The sequence below is a fragment of the Homarus americanus genome, unplaced genomic scaffold (assembly GCF_018991925.1).
Source record: "Homarus americanus isolate GMGI-L3 unplaced genomic scaffold, GMGI_Hamer_2.0 scaffold40248, whole genome shotgun sequence".
Classification (NCBI taxonomy): Eukaryota; Metazoa; Arthropoda; class Malacostraca; order Decapoda; family Nephropidae; genus Homarus; species Homarus americanus.
This window is the reverse complement of record NW_024712526.1, coordinates 3,425,356-3,440,128: the sequence shown is the minus strand read 5'-3', so window position 1 is coordinate 3,440,128 and position 14,773 is coordinate 3,425,356. Positions and strand designations below refer to the sequence as shown.

The 14,773-nt window shown below is 42.2% G+C and overlaps 1 protein-coding gene across 1 annotated transcript; it reads left to right on the top strand.

Annotated features, from left to right (window-relative positions):
- Positions 1-1,963: 1,963 nt before the first annotated feature.
- Positions 1,964-14,565, top strand: LOC121863740 (ionotropic receptor 21a-like). The gene is made up of 12 exons (XM_042362502.1): positions 1,964-2,021; positions 2,679-2,921; positions 6,328-6,582; positions 7,882-8,045; positions 8,214-8,342; positions 9,226-9,391; positions 10,216-10,457; positions 10,573-10,757; positions 11,783-12,013; positions 12,619-12,794; positions 13,099-13,261; positions 13,511-14,565. Exons 1-12 carry the CDS (start codon positions 1,984-1,986, stop codon positions 13,652-13,654), a joined length of 2,136 nt encoding a protein of 711 aa, XP_042218436.1. The 5' UTR covers positions 1,964-1,983; the 3' UTR covers positions 13,655-14,565.
- The last annotated feature ends 208 nt before the right edge of the window (positions 14,566-14,773 follow it).

Sequence of the window (14,773 nt, the reverse complement as noted above, 5' to 3'; positions counted from 1 at the left end):
TATCATCATTAACTCGAATACGCTGAATAGCTTCAAACATAGGTTGGATGCTTATATGAGCGATAGGGGTTGGGTGTAAACGGGACTGCCCAGTATGGGCCAATAGGCCCGCTGCAGTTTCCTCCTTTCTTATGTTCTTATGTTAGTGTATTTGTGTGTGTTTAGACCGAATATGACCTTCATTTCTGGCGGAAATTAGCCGGGTTTTTTTATCGAATTTTTTTCGTTGGACGTTTACCGAATATAAATAATGGCGAAGCGAATTAAAAAAAAACATTAGAAAAACAAAAACCAAACCAAATCTAACTGACTCTCACCATATGATGGAATCACCTATTTCTTACCTTAATGGCCTGGTTCTTGTTCGTTGTTGGATTCTGAGATTCTTACACAACGCCACATATGTTGGTCTTTGCGATATTTACATTCAGTCTTGCACTGATGACACTTTACTGAGGTTGGAAGAACACCATGCGATCGAAAAAATGCTATAGTTTCTTCGTTTTTTTTCCCCAAAACTCGCAATCAGCTCCATATAATTTAAGTGACACCCATCACAGACTTCCACGATTGGAAATGTATATGAATTTGGAAATATGAGAGACCCAAAATAAAAATCGATTTTGATTGCTACAAAAATACCGCGAATTAAACCACAAATCATTTTAATTGGTTGCAAAGAAAAAAACGAGTTTGATTGGTCGCGTGAGGTGTACGGGAACACAAGTGCGTGATAATTTATGAAGGAGACACGCAGTGTGAGAGGTGAGGGAGGTGATAATGGCGGAAAATTAATGGAAGAAAATAGAGAAAATTTTTGATATGCTTTCTCCGTCATTATACATTTCCGCCGGTAATGTAATAGATGAAAATTGTCTTATAATTAGACGTCTTATTAGAATATGATAATACTGTAGATTAGTGGTAGGAATGTGTGGTGTGTAAACGCAAAAATACCGCACTAATGCTTGCTGTTGAGAGAAGTATAAGAATGTTTCCTGGCTTAAAGTCGTATTTCCTCAGTCAATGTATTTTTGCCACATTCAGTGAAGGTTCTACCAAATAAACTTGAAGAAGGTGGATTAATTGACTCGTCTGCATTTAAGAAAATAGTTACAGATTTTTATGACGTGTTCAGTATTTAGGCAAGATTTTGCACATATGCAGTAGGCTTCATTAAAGCAAATACCAAAATGGCAAGATGTTGAGAAAACGATGGATTTTGCTGCAGAAAGGAAATTCTATGATTCAAAGTTTGATAATGAGTTATTTGACGAGTTTTGTTGTGTTACAAGCTATATTTCTGAGGAAAAAGTGTCCGAGTGGAATGCAGTTAGTAGAGTTAGGTTATGTTAGCTGACCGTTAGTAGAGTTAGGTTATGTTAGCTTATCGTTAGTAGTTAGGTTATGTTAGGTTAGCAGAGTTAGGATATGTTAGATTAGTAGAGTTAGGTTAGGTTAGTAGAGTTAGGTTATGTAAGATTAGTATAGTTAGGTTAGGATTAATTAAGCTAGGTTAGTTAAGTTGAGTCTCGGGTCTTGGCGTCAGTGAGTCCTGAGCGCTAGCCGGGTTCCCCCTCCTGGCCAGAGCTTCGCACCTCGGCAGTTTTTATGATTGTACTGATTTGATGTGGAAATGTTACGAGAAATGTCAAAAATATATTCATTGTTTTTATATCAACTTGGCCTCCCGGTGCTGCCACATTTAACTATTTTCCTTAATATTAACATTACAGTCGCCAGAAATGTTAACTCTATGTAACTATATGATTATTAGGAAGCCTGTCACTTGTTTACGTTCATTTTCCTGTGTGGATGACAGACAGACAGACACACAGTAACGACAATAGTGTGGTAGTTTTAGCGGCAGTTGGCAACAGGCAGTATAGAGAGGGAGGAAGGTGTGCACAGTGTAGGCTGTGTAGCCACATGGAGTCGTTAGTGTGGTGGTGACCAGGACAGGAGTCGCGTCACACTACAAGGATGGCCGCCAGAAAATCACTTGTTTCCTGCACCACCAGGTTAGCCCATGACGTCTGATTCTCAGAAGCTCTTTTGCAGGGTATTAAGTCTTCCAAGTAACTGGGGGGGGGGTGAAATGATAGTTACTTACGATAGAATATTGGAACAATTTAACTGTTGTATTTTTGGCCGGAAAGTTTGCGCCGTGGCTTTAAGGAGCTGATTAACTGCGTTTCCATAACTCGTATTAAAGGACAAAAAAAAAATAGTTTATACAAATCTTGACCCAAGACTCGAATAGTTTCATTACGATGAACAAGTCTTATTAATAAACAGCTCCAAATAAAGTGTCAAGGTGAATAAATCCTAAAGATAGCTCCTGTTACGAGCTAATATGGACGAATCTTGTTACTATGATTGACCACTAATAATATGGTTACAGTAATACTGGTTACCTGAACCATGTCACGGGTTGCAGGTCAAATAGACCCCAGTCCTGAGGGGCCACAACTTAATCTAACCTAACCATTTGGAATGGCCCCATAAGGACTCGCCTCCAGTAAGATTGAGCCCATTAGGATTGTTTCCCATTGAGACTGGACCTAAATCCCAATCGTTGAGCTTTATATAGGACGGGACCATAAGGATTGGGCCATAATCTTAATGGTTTGGTAATGTTGGGGTCTGCTGGATGACTCACCATCTCTCTCCTGTAGATGGTGGAGGTTGTTGATCAAGGTGGCCCGGGTGGCGTTGTTGGTCGTGGCATTCACCCTCCACGCCCACACTCCTGTAGCTGCTGCTGTACACCCCTTCCCAGCTCACAGCTTGGGTGGTTGGACGGCAGAAGAGACCGAGGGTAGCGTCATGGCCCAGATAACGAGGCAGTACCTGGGTGGGTGTCACCTGACGATGGTAACATCAAATCATCACAACACCGCCTTCAATAACGACTTCAGGTGGGTCTCATCTCAACATCATCTCGAATAAATTAATTATAAATCTATGCACTGTAGGCAGGAGACGGACGAGGGCTGGTCAGGTGTAGCTTCTATAATAGGGTCATTCCGGTATGGAAGGTCGGCAGGCGATACAGCATCCACGAGGTTGTCATTATGAGGGTGAGAGAGAGCCAGATGCTGTTAAATCTTTCTCCTGACATTCTTTTTATGGTAAGGAGTTGACTATTGGATTCCAGTTTATGATGACATGTTTGTTATTCTCTCATGAATTACACGTATATATATATATATATATATATATATATATATATATATATATATATATATATATATATATATATATATATATATATATATATATATATATATATATATATATATATATATATATATATTATGGTGGTCCTTATTTTCGGGCAAAAAACAAAATTTGTCATTTTTTTGTCACAGACCCTGGCAAAAGTTTCCATTTGGGGTAGAAACATTGCCTGTAAAATATTTTTTAATTATCTTAATAATTAGAGGTTGGTCAAGTCAGATGAAATTTAACAATATTATGCCTATGCTTAATGTTCATAACACATCATTTCCTAGCCCCCAAGCCTGGGCCCCCCCACTTAGTCTAAGTGGGTATTAGCTGCTCAAGGCAGGGGTCGCATGAGGACCAGTCTCACTCTTTGTCGCCCAGTAAGGTCTGCTTGAGGGCATTAGGGAATGATTTCCTGTGGTCAGCAACTGCCTGCAGTAGATACTGCAGTTGCTGCTCGTCCTTGGTGATGCGGCCTGAGAAATCTTGGACTAAGGCTACTCCTCTTTCTGCATGATCATTGATCACAGACAAAGCTTGTACAATGGCTTTTGCATTTTGGAAGCCAGGATCATCTTTCCACTGTTCTACTGGGAGGGCCAGGAAATCTGTATTCAAGTTGAGCTTTTTGATAAATGACTTTGTGTTCCTTGTCGTGAAATCATATAGGTTCTTCACTTGGAGTGTGTCTGGATTGATTGTAACCCGTTTGACATGCTTTTCTTCCCCAATAACGATGTTCATAGCTTCCAACATGCGGTCCTTCACTGCTGGGAGAACATCGTCATCAAAGAAGGCCAATGCAACCAACTCTTCTGACAAGTATCAGAGGTGTCTCATCATTTTTTGGAAAGTTGCCTTTGATATGGCATCGCTGATGGTACTGAAGTCTTGTAGAGCTTTAAGCAACATCAGATCTCCTTTTGGTGCCGTTGCAGCAAGTGGAGCAGTTGTCCAAGCCTTCACATATATTCGGGCAAAGAAAATGCACAAATCTCTTAGTCCTCTGTTCTCCTTTGGAGTAAGCTTAAACTGAGAACGGAATAACCACACTTTGAAGGAATTAATGGTCTTTGCCATCCATCGTGCTTGGTGCATTGCACCAGGAGCAGAAAATTGTACTCCCCGAGAAGGTGATGTGCCAAGGAAGATGGAGGCCAGCTCTAGCAGCTCTCGATAATCATCTCGAAGCTGTGTCTCCAATAGAGCCTTCTCAATGAAGTTGGTTAGATCGTCCCTAACAGCTCTGACCGATTCTTCTGCCAGATCGTCGGTGGAGGAGTCTTCAAACTTCTGCTTGTCAATTTGTTCCCATTTGGCTTGGAATCTTCGGAACAGCTGTATTTCAGGAGCAGCTGAGTGCCCCATTACAGCTTCAAAAGCAGCTCCAGCTACAAGTTCTAGTACATGGTGGCGGCAGGCAAAATATAGCAAATCACGACCCAGCAACTGCTCAATTTTGACACACGAACCCTTGTGGTGACCAGTATTTGAGCTTGTTGTATCAAAACACATGCCATGCACGATGTCTGTAATGTGCCATTGCTGCAAAGCCTTCACAACAGCTTTTGCTTGTTCATCACCGGTACCAGAGGGAAGTTTTGGAACAGCAAGAAGTTGGGAGGTGCCATTGCCTGAGACAAGAACTGGGAGTCTGTCAACATGGCCCCCATGCCCCGTCAAATCAGGCATCAATTTACCATCCCAGTGAACAATTAAAACTGACTCTGGTTTGAAGTTTGAAAGGATTTCAGCTGCCCTGCTACTGCGATGATGCTGACGTTTCCTCCTGATGCTTGATCGATTCAGAATCAATTCACTGACATCATGGCCCAGACTCCGAGCAGTTTGGGTGACAATGTGCATGGCCATTCTATCTGAGGACTTGGTCCGATCTAATGCTGCAGAAAGTTCTGGAGTTAGAACTTCTTTTCGCCCACGCTTCTTGACAGTAGGTGGAGTTTGAAGTGCTGATGGGCCAGGAACTGGGTTGGATTCCTCAGAAGAAGACGTACTACTGCTGTCCAAGACAACGATGGCCTGGCATTTTTTGGCTTCTGCCTCTGCACTGTCTGCAGCCAACTTCCTTTTCATTGCTTTCTTGAGAGGTTTTTTCTCGTCGTTTCTGTCTTTTCAGGAATACTTTGTCAAGAGATGACATTGCCCCACGACGCCCTTTTTCTCGTTGCGCTATTAAGAAATCCTTATCCTCCTGAACTGTCATCATATACAAAGCATTCACATGTGCAATGTCAAAGAAATCTTCAAATGTATCAGTGAACTCTTTCTCTTTCTGCTTTTGAGTTTCTGTCTTTCTTTAAGAGTTCTTTTTCAAACTACTCCACTTGTCAAACATTTTGTGCACTTGATTCACACAATTTGGTTTGTGGTGTGTGGGAATGTTTGCTTTTGTCCAAAATTGAAGAACTTTGTCTGTGACTTCCCCAGCTGCCACTCTGATGTTTTTTCTGTAAACGATGCAGGCTTAAAAAATACTGTAACACTTGCCTGTTTGAAGGTAACTTAGCCCCTGTAATGGCATCACATTATGTCTTTATCAAATACATATTTTCTCGTGTTTTTACTCCTGCATTAGCCATTTTGACCTGAGGAATTAAGAAATTAACTATTAATATAAATTAATAATGAGAATACTCTGTAGAACTGTTTCTAATTTCCCCAATCATCAATCACGACCAGCAAAAACTCACCACAATCGTGCCAAATGCGACGCACTAGTGGTGGGCGTAATCGGCTACAGAGTAATCGACTACATCGATTACTTAATTTTTGACAGCTTTGAGCAACCTCTAAATATTAATATATTTAAAAATAACTCTACACACAATGTTTTTGTCCTAAATGGAGACTTTTAGCAGGGTCTGTGGTAAAAAATTCCAAAGTTGAAAAATAAGGACCACCCTAATATATATATATATATATATATATATATATACATATATATATATATATATATATATATATATATATATATATATATATATATATATATTGTATATATATATATATATATATATATATATATATATATATATATATATATATATATATATATATATATATATATGTCTCCAGGGAGGTGTGGCTAGGGGGGCAGACGAGTGTGTTGGTGACTTGGGGACACGACCATTCACCCAGGAACGCTGATCTCTTCCACTATCTGACGCAAGGGGACCACACCCTCACCTGTCGGGCCGTCATTCTCTATCTCTCCTCCGTCCTGTCCTTCAATCCCTTTGTTAATGACGTTAACGACTCTGTCGGTGCCTTCACCTCCTCCAACACCCCCAGCAGTCCCTCCGTCAACGTGTCCGCCGCTGATGTTATGACGTAAGTTAACTCTTGGTGTATGTAGATGGTGTGTCCGTTACACCCTCACTGGGGCACCTCTCCGTGCTTCCTTCCATCCCACCTAAGTTCATCAACGGAAATACACAAAAGTATCCTGCGTAGAACAGTAGAATTCCATATGCTAAACTGTACTTATTTTATGTGCTGTACTTCCTTGCACTAACAGTTAAGATTTTTTTAGTTGTTTCTTTGTTTTTCGTCTTTTATGATTTTTCTTGGTTTTAGATTTTGGTGTTTTGTGGTCAGCGACAATTTGTGTGTTTATCGAGGAAAGCATATACATGTACACACATACACGGCCCCACGCACAAACATAAATACACCCGCGCCTTTCTCTACAGTACTTCTCACAGTGGTCCAGGTGGGCAAATTCTTGGCCAAAGGTCTATGGATATTACACCACAGTGTTCCCCAAAATCTCTTGAATCGTCTTAGTGTAAATCCAGATCCATCCACATTACATATTTCCTTACAAATACATTATTTTTACGTGAACATTTGTATTAGTGTTTTAATTCAGATTACTAAAAAAAATGGTCTATTGTAATGGTGTGTCTCATCCATCTTCCTCAAAGGTGCCTTTATTGTCTGGATTTAAGTAAAGGTCAATGATCTTCCTTCTTTTTATGGGTACCATCATTATCTAATCTATATACACTGGCTGCACTGAAACTTTGTAATAATAACATCCAGATGAACGTACTAGTGAAAGCGTAAAAAACATTAGAAAACTGTACCTGCATTTACTTCTTGTTTACGATTACATCCTGCATGTCAGCCAGACAGAGTTATCACAGGAAACGAATAGACGGCAATGTTCTAGCTGTATAGTTGTCATAAAATTCAAAATATCTCACAAACCGCAGCTACCCGCAACGTGATCACGTGTTTTATAATTGATACCCTGCTTAATGATAATTATTATATACAATGTCGTAAATGCGCATAAATTCCGTTCAGATTTCAGTCATTTCCAGAACATCTTATAAATATATATATATATTTTATTCATATAACCACCCACAAACAGTTTTCTTAAGCATCTAATGTTAAGTAATTTATTTGTGGCTGGTTTCGGTGTTTCCTGGATAATAAATAACATCTAACAATTCTTATTGTGTTGATTCCTTCAAAACGAAGCACTTTAGTAATATAATTCCATATCATATTTCTGCAGAATAATGTGATCTATTCATTATTAAATGCAGTATTATTCTTCACTTTATCATACAGGCTCTTGTCCATAAATAAGTTATTTCAGACCACTGACATCGTCAGGTTCCTGGAGGAGACGGAGGTGGTGCCCGAGACGCTTGTGGTGGTGGTGGGACCCAGGTCGCGGGCTCACGCCCTGGCACATCCGAAGCTCCACGACACACTGCACGCCTTTTACCTCACCACCCACGACCCCTCCACGCCTCCTGACACCTCCTGTTCACCAGGTAAGGAACAAATTAGTGGTGATGAGGCTCCCCTTAGGAGTGGTGATATACCCATTAGTGGTGACCATCAGCGGCTGTGAATATAAAACAAAAGATCACAAATTTCTAGAGTCAGGGATGATCTCTCTCTAGTGTGTACTGTATACTTTTTATCTCTAACCCCGCCAGGAGAGTGTGAGGGAGAGGTGGAGGTATACAGGAGGTGTTTGTACTGTCGGGGCGGCCAGCCAGGGGTCACCCTCTTAGATCGCTGGCACCCACTGGCCGGGTTCGTCAACAACAGGTCCCTCATCCCTGGTGAGTGGGTAACACCATTCGGGTTTTACTGATGGTTATGTTTACTCCGACTACTGTTTACTTTATTGTTTGGTCTCAAAGATTTGGTTATCTCTCAATTGTTGACTACATTGTATTTAGTTTGTTTGGTTTATTAGTTTCAAGTTCCAGTGTTAACACATTTTTGCTGCCTTCAATTATGTTATAAAAAAACATCTTTGTTTACATAGTGATGCCGTTCGAACCAAGGTAGGTATCTACCTACCTTGGTTCGGATCTCCTGCATAATTGCATCATCCATACTTGATAAAGGAGCTATCTCAGCACATTGGTTTTCTCGTGTCTGTTACTCGTTTAAACATTTGGGGACAATTGTTATGTCTCAGAATAAATACTTGTGTTCGACTTAATAGAGAACTTACAGGGTGTTCATACTGGCGAGACTCTACACAAGTCCTTAACTTCAGTTTGTTATGATCATATATTTCATTATTAATTATATAGAGGATTTCGAAGACTCATGTAAACAACCATACCTTTTCTACCCCCCCCCCTCACTCTTATCCTATACCACTTACCTTTCTATTCTCCCTCATTTTCTATTCCTCTCTCACTTATTTCCTGCCCCTTGCCCCTTGCCCTTATCATGCATTCTCCTTTCATCCATGAACCTTTCTTTCCCCCTCATTCATGTCCCTTGATCCCTCCCTCTAATTTTTACCCTCTCCCTCCCTCTACCTTCACCCTCCCTCTACCCTCACCCTCCCTCTACCCTCCCTCCCTCTGCCTCACCCCTCCCCTCTACCCTCACCCTCCGTCTACCCTCACCCTCCCTCTACCCTCACCCTCCCTCTACCTTCACCCTCCCTCTACCCTCACCCTCCCACTACCCTCACTGCTCCAGACCAGTTCGAGGACATGGAAGGACACGTAGTAAGGATTGTGGCCAAGGCCTTGTTCCCCTTCGTGTCTTATGTGGAGGACACCGACGCCCCTGGCACCACCGTCACCCCCAATGACTCCCTCGACATCCGCATCCTTGACACAGCAGCCTCCATCCTCAACTTCAAGTGGGTACTTCACTATATAGAACCTATATATATATCTATCTATCTACCGAATGTCCGTCCATCCATCCATCTATCTATCTATCTATCTATCTAATCTTTCCGTCCATCTATCTATCTATCTATCTATCTTATCAAGTAGTAGGTAGTAGGCAGCTACCAAACAGGGAGGTCCTACCGCCTGGGAAGATATTGGAAGCATAATGTGTTGTCTAATGGTAGACCCTGCTGCCATATGGCATCACGAAAATTGTGACCAAGTCCCAGGTTGCTGATCTGACTTTCTGCCTCATTTACATACAATTGCAGGGTCTCAATTGTTTCTCTTACTATTGACAACACAACACACATGATATAATGTTTATCGTTTCTCACTCTTGATTTATTTTTTCGTTTTTGTTTTTATTTATGGTTATTATATTATTTGTATTATTTAATTTTATATTTATATTAATTATTATAATAATAATAATAATAATAATAATAAAGAACTATAAAGAAATACAAAAATCATAAAAAATCAAGAGTGAGAAACAATATAAGTGTGATGTGTTGTCAAAGTAAGAGAAAAAATTGAGACCCTGCAATTGTGTGAAATGAGGCAGAAGTCAGATCATATATATATATATATATATATATATATATATATATATATATATATATATATATATATATATATATATATATATATATATATATATATATATATATATATATATAGCTATCCATCTATCTATCTATCTATCCATCTCAAGTTGACATGTTCTTATTCATACACTTTTACTACACTTTAATGTTCGTGATCTGTGACATAGTGTCCTTGGCAGGTACGTGATCCGTGCACCGGTGGACGGGGTGTGGGGAGCACGGACGAGGAACAACACGTGGACGGGGATGGTGGGGGAGCTGTGGCGGGGTGAGGCGGACTTCTCCCTCCGTCTATTCTGGTCGGCGGCGAGAAAGGAGGCCATAGACTTCACCCGCGCCTACATCTTCGAGCCCTTTGTCATGATCACCCGCAAGCCTGGGCCCCTCCCCCAGCACCTGGCCCCCATCAAGCCCTTCACAGGTGCGTGTGTGTGTGTGTGTGTGTGTGCGTGTGTGTGTGTGTGTGTGTGTGTGTGTGTGTGTGTCTTTAGGGTGTGATCTCTATATGTGATGACTCCCCCATGTATTCTCCGCAGGCGATATCTGGATAGCCCTGGTTGTGACCACGACGCTAGCTGGTGCCATACTGTGGGGGGCGCAGAGGGCGTGGTCACGGTTCTCTGGGGGACGCGGCTTGGATGCAGTCTCTGCCTTCCTATACACCTTGGGCATGCTATTGGCGGAGCCCACCGACGCCCTGCCCACTAACATCACTGCCCAGGTACTTTAATTATTGATGTGGGATGAAGTAAAACTTGTTTGCCCATTAAACGAGCTTTAATCAACTCCTTTCACAAGATATCCGAAAATAACATAAGGAAACAATTATTATACAAATATAACATAAAACGGAGAATAAAATTAATGTTCCTAACAATGGAAACTATATAAATTATTAGCGTCTTGGGTATGTTGTTTAGTCTCTCTCTCTCTCTCTCTCAATTACCCAGGCTAATTTTGGCTACAGGTGTATGTCACTGATTACAGGTGTGATGAAACCTTAAACTAGGATTCCATTCACACGGTTGCGTTAGCGTTATGCGATTGAAAACCCAACCGCATGGAAACGGACGAGCGAACCTCACACTGTGACGTCACTAGTTCTTGTTTCAAACACCTGAACACCTCACCCAGACATCAGATGTTCTTGTCACAGTTATGTATTTCACAAATATTTAAGAGGAAATGTGACCAAAAAAAAAAAAACTTCATTTTATACAGCATTCATCTGCCGTGATCTTACATACTGAGCAGGTGTTTCATTAGTTCACTCAGTATACAGTACAAAAATAAGTATTTTTGGAATGCATTTGTATCATACATTTATAAACCTAGCAAGTGTTATTTAATCAGGTAATTAAGTATGCTTCATTATTTGTATATCATTTTACTAGATCCATATATTTTTTATACATTTGTTCTAAAGTGAAGGTTTATGGTCTCAATAAAAGGGTTCTTTGGAATACAAATGATCTTATACAAAACCAGGATAATTAATAGTAAATCAGCCTGCTCATATAATTAGTGTCGTAGCTTCAATGAGCTGGGAGCCATCTGTCCTGTCCTCTTCCCGGTGTGTAGACAGAGTATGCATCGGCAAATAGAAATGGGGGTGTCCGTTTTCCACGGCAATGTAACGCAAACGCATACTGCAAACATATACCACAATCACATATATGAAATTCTAGCTATAGTGAGCACTCTTGGCGGTAGTAATAACTATATACAGTAGTGCGGGTCTCTCAGATGCTGGTGGGGTCGTGGTGGGTGTTCTGCGTGGTGGTGGTGGCCATGTACCGCGGGTCCCTCATCGCCCACCTCACCGCGCCCGTCAACCCGTCGCCCATCGACACCCTGGACCAGCTGCTGGAGGTTGAGGGCGCCACCTGGGGCCTGGAGGGTGGGCACGGGGTCGGCTGGGACTGGTTCAAGTACAACACCAACCCGAAGGTGCAGCACATGTTCACCACCATGCAGGTAACTTCCTCTTAACCTAACTTAACGACTCTACCCTAACCTAATGGTATGGAATTTTAACCTAACCTAACCTAACCTAACCAAATGGTGCAGATGGTACAATTATATCACGCCTTATAACCCATAACAGGACCACTTTAGTCGTAAACAAACACAGGATGTCTCCCCCATCCATCTCATTTTAACAAGAACGAGGGTTGTGTACTGTTGAGTGACTTTGGGGGATGTTTGTCCTCTGCAGTATTATGTGTAGGTCATATTTATTTTAGCCGATTCTATTTGGTCAGGGAATAGTGGACCAAAATACCTTGTTGGGATTTGTCATCATTGTTACATTAAAATTTATACAGAAACTTGCATATTCAGTAATGGTAGAAAATTTTATTTTTGACTGTGTTAGAACCCAGGCTACATTGTTTACCAATGTCAAGAAAATCGGTAAGACAGCAACAGAAAGGTGTGTGTATCCGCCATGGAAATGATAGCTCTCTCTCTCTCTCTCTCTCTCTCTCTCTCTTTCGTGTAATCTATCTATTTAGCTGTAATTACAGATTTATCGCTTCAACTTGTCCTTCCTGCGTTTACCTGTGTTGTTCCCATGGCAGGTGACGCCGCGGGAGGAGCAGCTGGCGCGGGTGTTGGGTGGTCAGCACGCCTTCTTCACTTGGAAGTACTACATCAAGATGGTGGTCGCCCTCCACCACACTGACATCTACGGCCACACACCCCTCCACATCAGCAAGCAGGAGTTTATCTCAGGCCAGAGTGGCTGGGGCGTCAGGTGAGGGGGGGGGGCGAGGGGATTAGGTGAAGGGTAAGAGTGGAGGTCAAGTGAGAGGAAGGGTGGAAAGGTTATGATGAGGGGAGGAAGGGAGTCAACTGAAGGGAAGGGAAGAAGTCTGTCAGGTGACAGCGAGGGGGAAGGGTGTCAGGTGAGGGGGGGGGGAAACGTCAGGTGAGGGAAAGGGAGAAGAGCGTCAGGTGCTGGAGAAGGGCGTCAGCTGAGTACAAAACTAACAGGTAGAACGTCAGTTGGGTGGGCCAGAGAAACGTCACCATTCTAACTTACGTTCTCTGTTCGTCAGGAAAAACGCGCCCTTCCTCAAGCCTCTGGACAGGATCATCGGACGCCTGGTGGAGACGGGCCTCATCGATCACTGGTTGGAGGAGCTCTTCGAGGCTTCCCTGGCCAGGATACGAAGGGCCCGACGGACTAAAGGAGGCGGCGACGAAGACCTGCACCCTCTGGTAAGACTATATCTTATATGTTAATAGTTGAACTTGTTACATGTCTTCTGTTGCATAAATTCATATAGAGAAAAAGAGACAAATATATCCATTTTACATCTACTCTTATACATTATCCCAGACTTCGTCAAGATCTGTTTTATTCACAACATTCCCAATTTGACCTCAATTGTCTAACCCAACCCAACCTAACCTAACCTAGCCTAACCTAACCTACCTCGATTAAGTGAGCCATTACTCCCGCGTCAGGGCGAGAGGGAAGAGATGGTGTTAAACCTGGAGCACATGCAGGGGGCCTTTTACCTCCTGATACTGGGACACTGCCTCGCCACCCTCGCCTTCCTCACTGAATGGTACACGTTGACGCTGTCCACCTGCCACCCACAACACTAGGAACTACTACTCTCACATTTTCAGCAGTACTTGAGGAGTCTGCTGTCATCCGGGATCAGCCATGGTTCTCTATTATAGCCCGGATCAGTCAAGGTTCTCTATTATAGCCCGGATCAGTCAAGGTTCTCTCTTATAACCAGGATCAGCCATGGTTCTCTCTTATAGCCCGGATCAGTCAAGGTTCTCTCTTATAGCCCGGATCAGTCAAGGTTCTCTATTATAGCCCGGATCAGTCAAGGTTCTCTCTTATAACCAGGATCAGCCATGGTTCTCTCTTATAGCCAGGATCAGCCATGGTTCTCTATTATAGCCCGGATCAGTCAAGGTTCTCTATTATAGCCCGGATCAGTCAAGGTTCTCTCTTATAACCAGGATCAGCCATGGTTCTCTCTTATAGCCAGGATCAGCCATGGTTCTCTATTATAGCCCGGATCAGTCAAGGTTCTCTATTATAGCCCGGATCAGTCAAGGTTCTCTCTTATAACCAGGATCAGCCATGGTTCTCTCTTATAGCCAGGATCAGCCATGGTTCTCTATTATAGCCCGGATCAGTCAAGGTTCTCTATTATAGCCCGGATCAGTCAAGGTTCTCTCTTATAACCAGGATCAGCCATGGTTCTCTCTTATAGCCCGGATCAGTCAAGGTTCTCTCTTATAGCCAGGATCAGCCATGGTTCTCTCTTATAGCCCGGATCAGCCATGGTTCTCGCACCCACATGCAGGTCGACACGCCTTCACGTTCTCCACAGCTGGTAACGATACCGAGTGTACCCTGTGTCATATGATGAACCTCTAAATGTATGCTGCAGTATGTGTCACATGTTGCACCAACAATGTGTCCTACCGTATGTGCCACCTGTTGAACCACTAAATGTGTTCGTGTAGCAAGACAATAAAGGAAAGCAAACTTGTGTGTAAAGGGTGTTAATTCTTTGGCCTTCTCAAGTGTTTTGTTAGTTGGTCTTTATATGTTTTACATTTCAGTAGGTGATACATAAACGCTGTTATGTATGTGTGTGTAGAGAGGGAGAGAATAAATATAAACACACGACATAATTATAATACCTCTATGGCAACTGACGTAGTCATGTACACTATCAATAGCCGTCAGATAAGCAT

Excerpts from the sequence above, each read along its gene's own strand:
- LOC121863740 (XM_042362502.1), top strand. The coding sequence starts at position 1,984 with ATGGCCGCCAGAAAATCACTTGTTTCCTGCACCACCAG. Across the intron at positions 8,046-8,213 it reads TGACACCTCCTGTTCACCAG|GAGAGTGTGAGGGAGAGGTG; the intron begins GTAAGGAACAAA and ends TAACCCCGCCAG. Across the intron at positions 12,795-13,098 it reads CAGAGTGGCTGGGGCGTCAG|GAAAAACGCGCCCTTCCTCA; the intron begins GTGAGGGGGGGG and ends TCTGTTCGTCAG.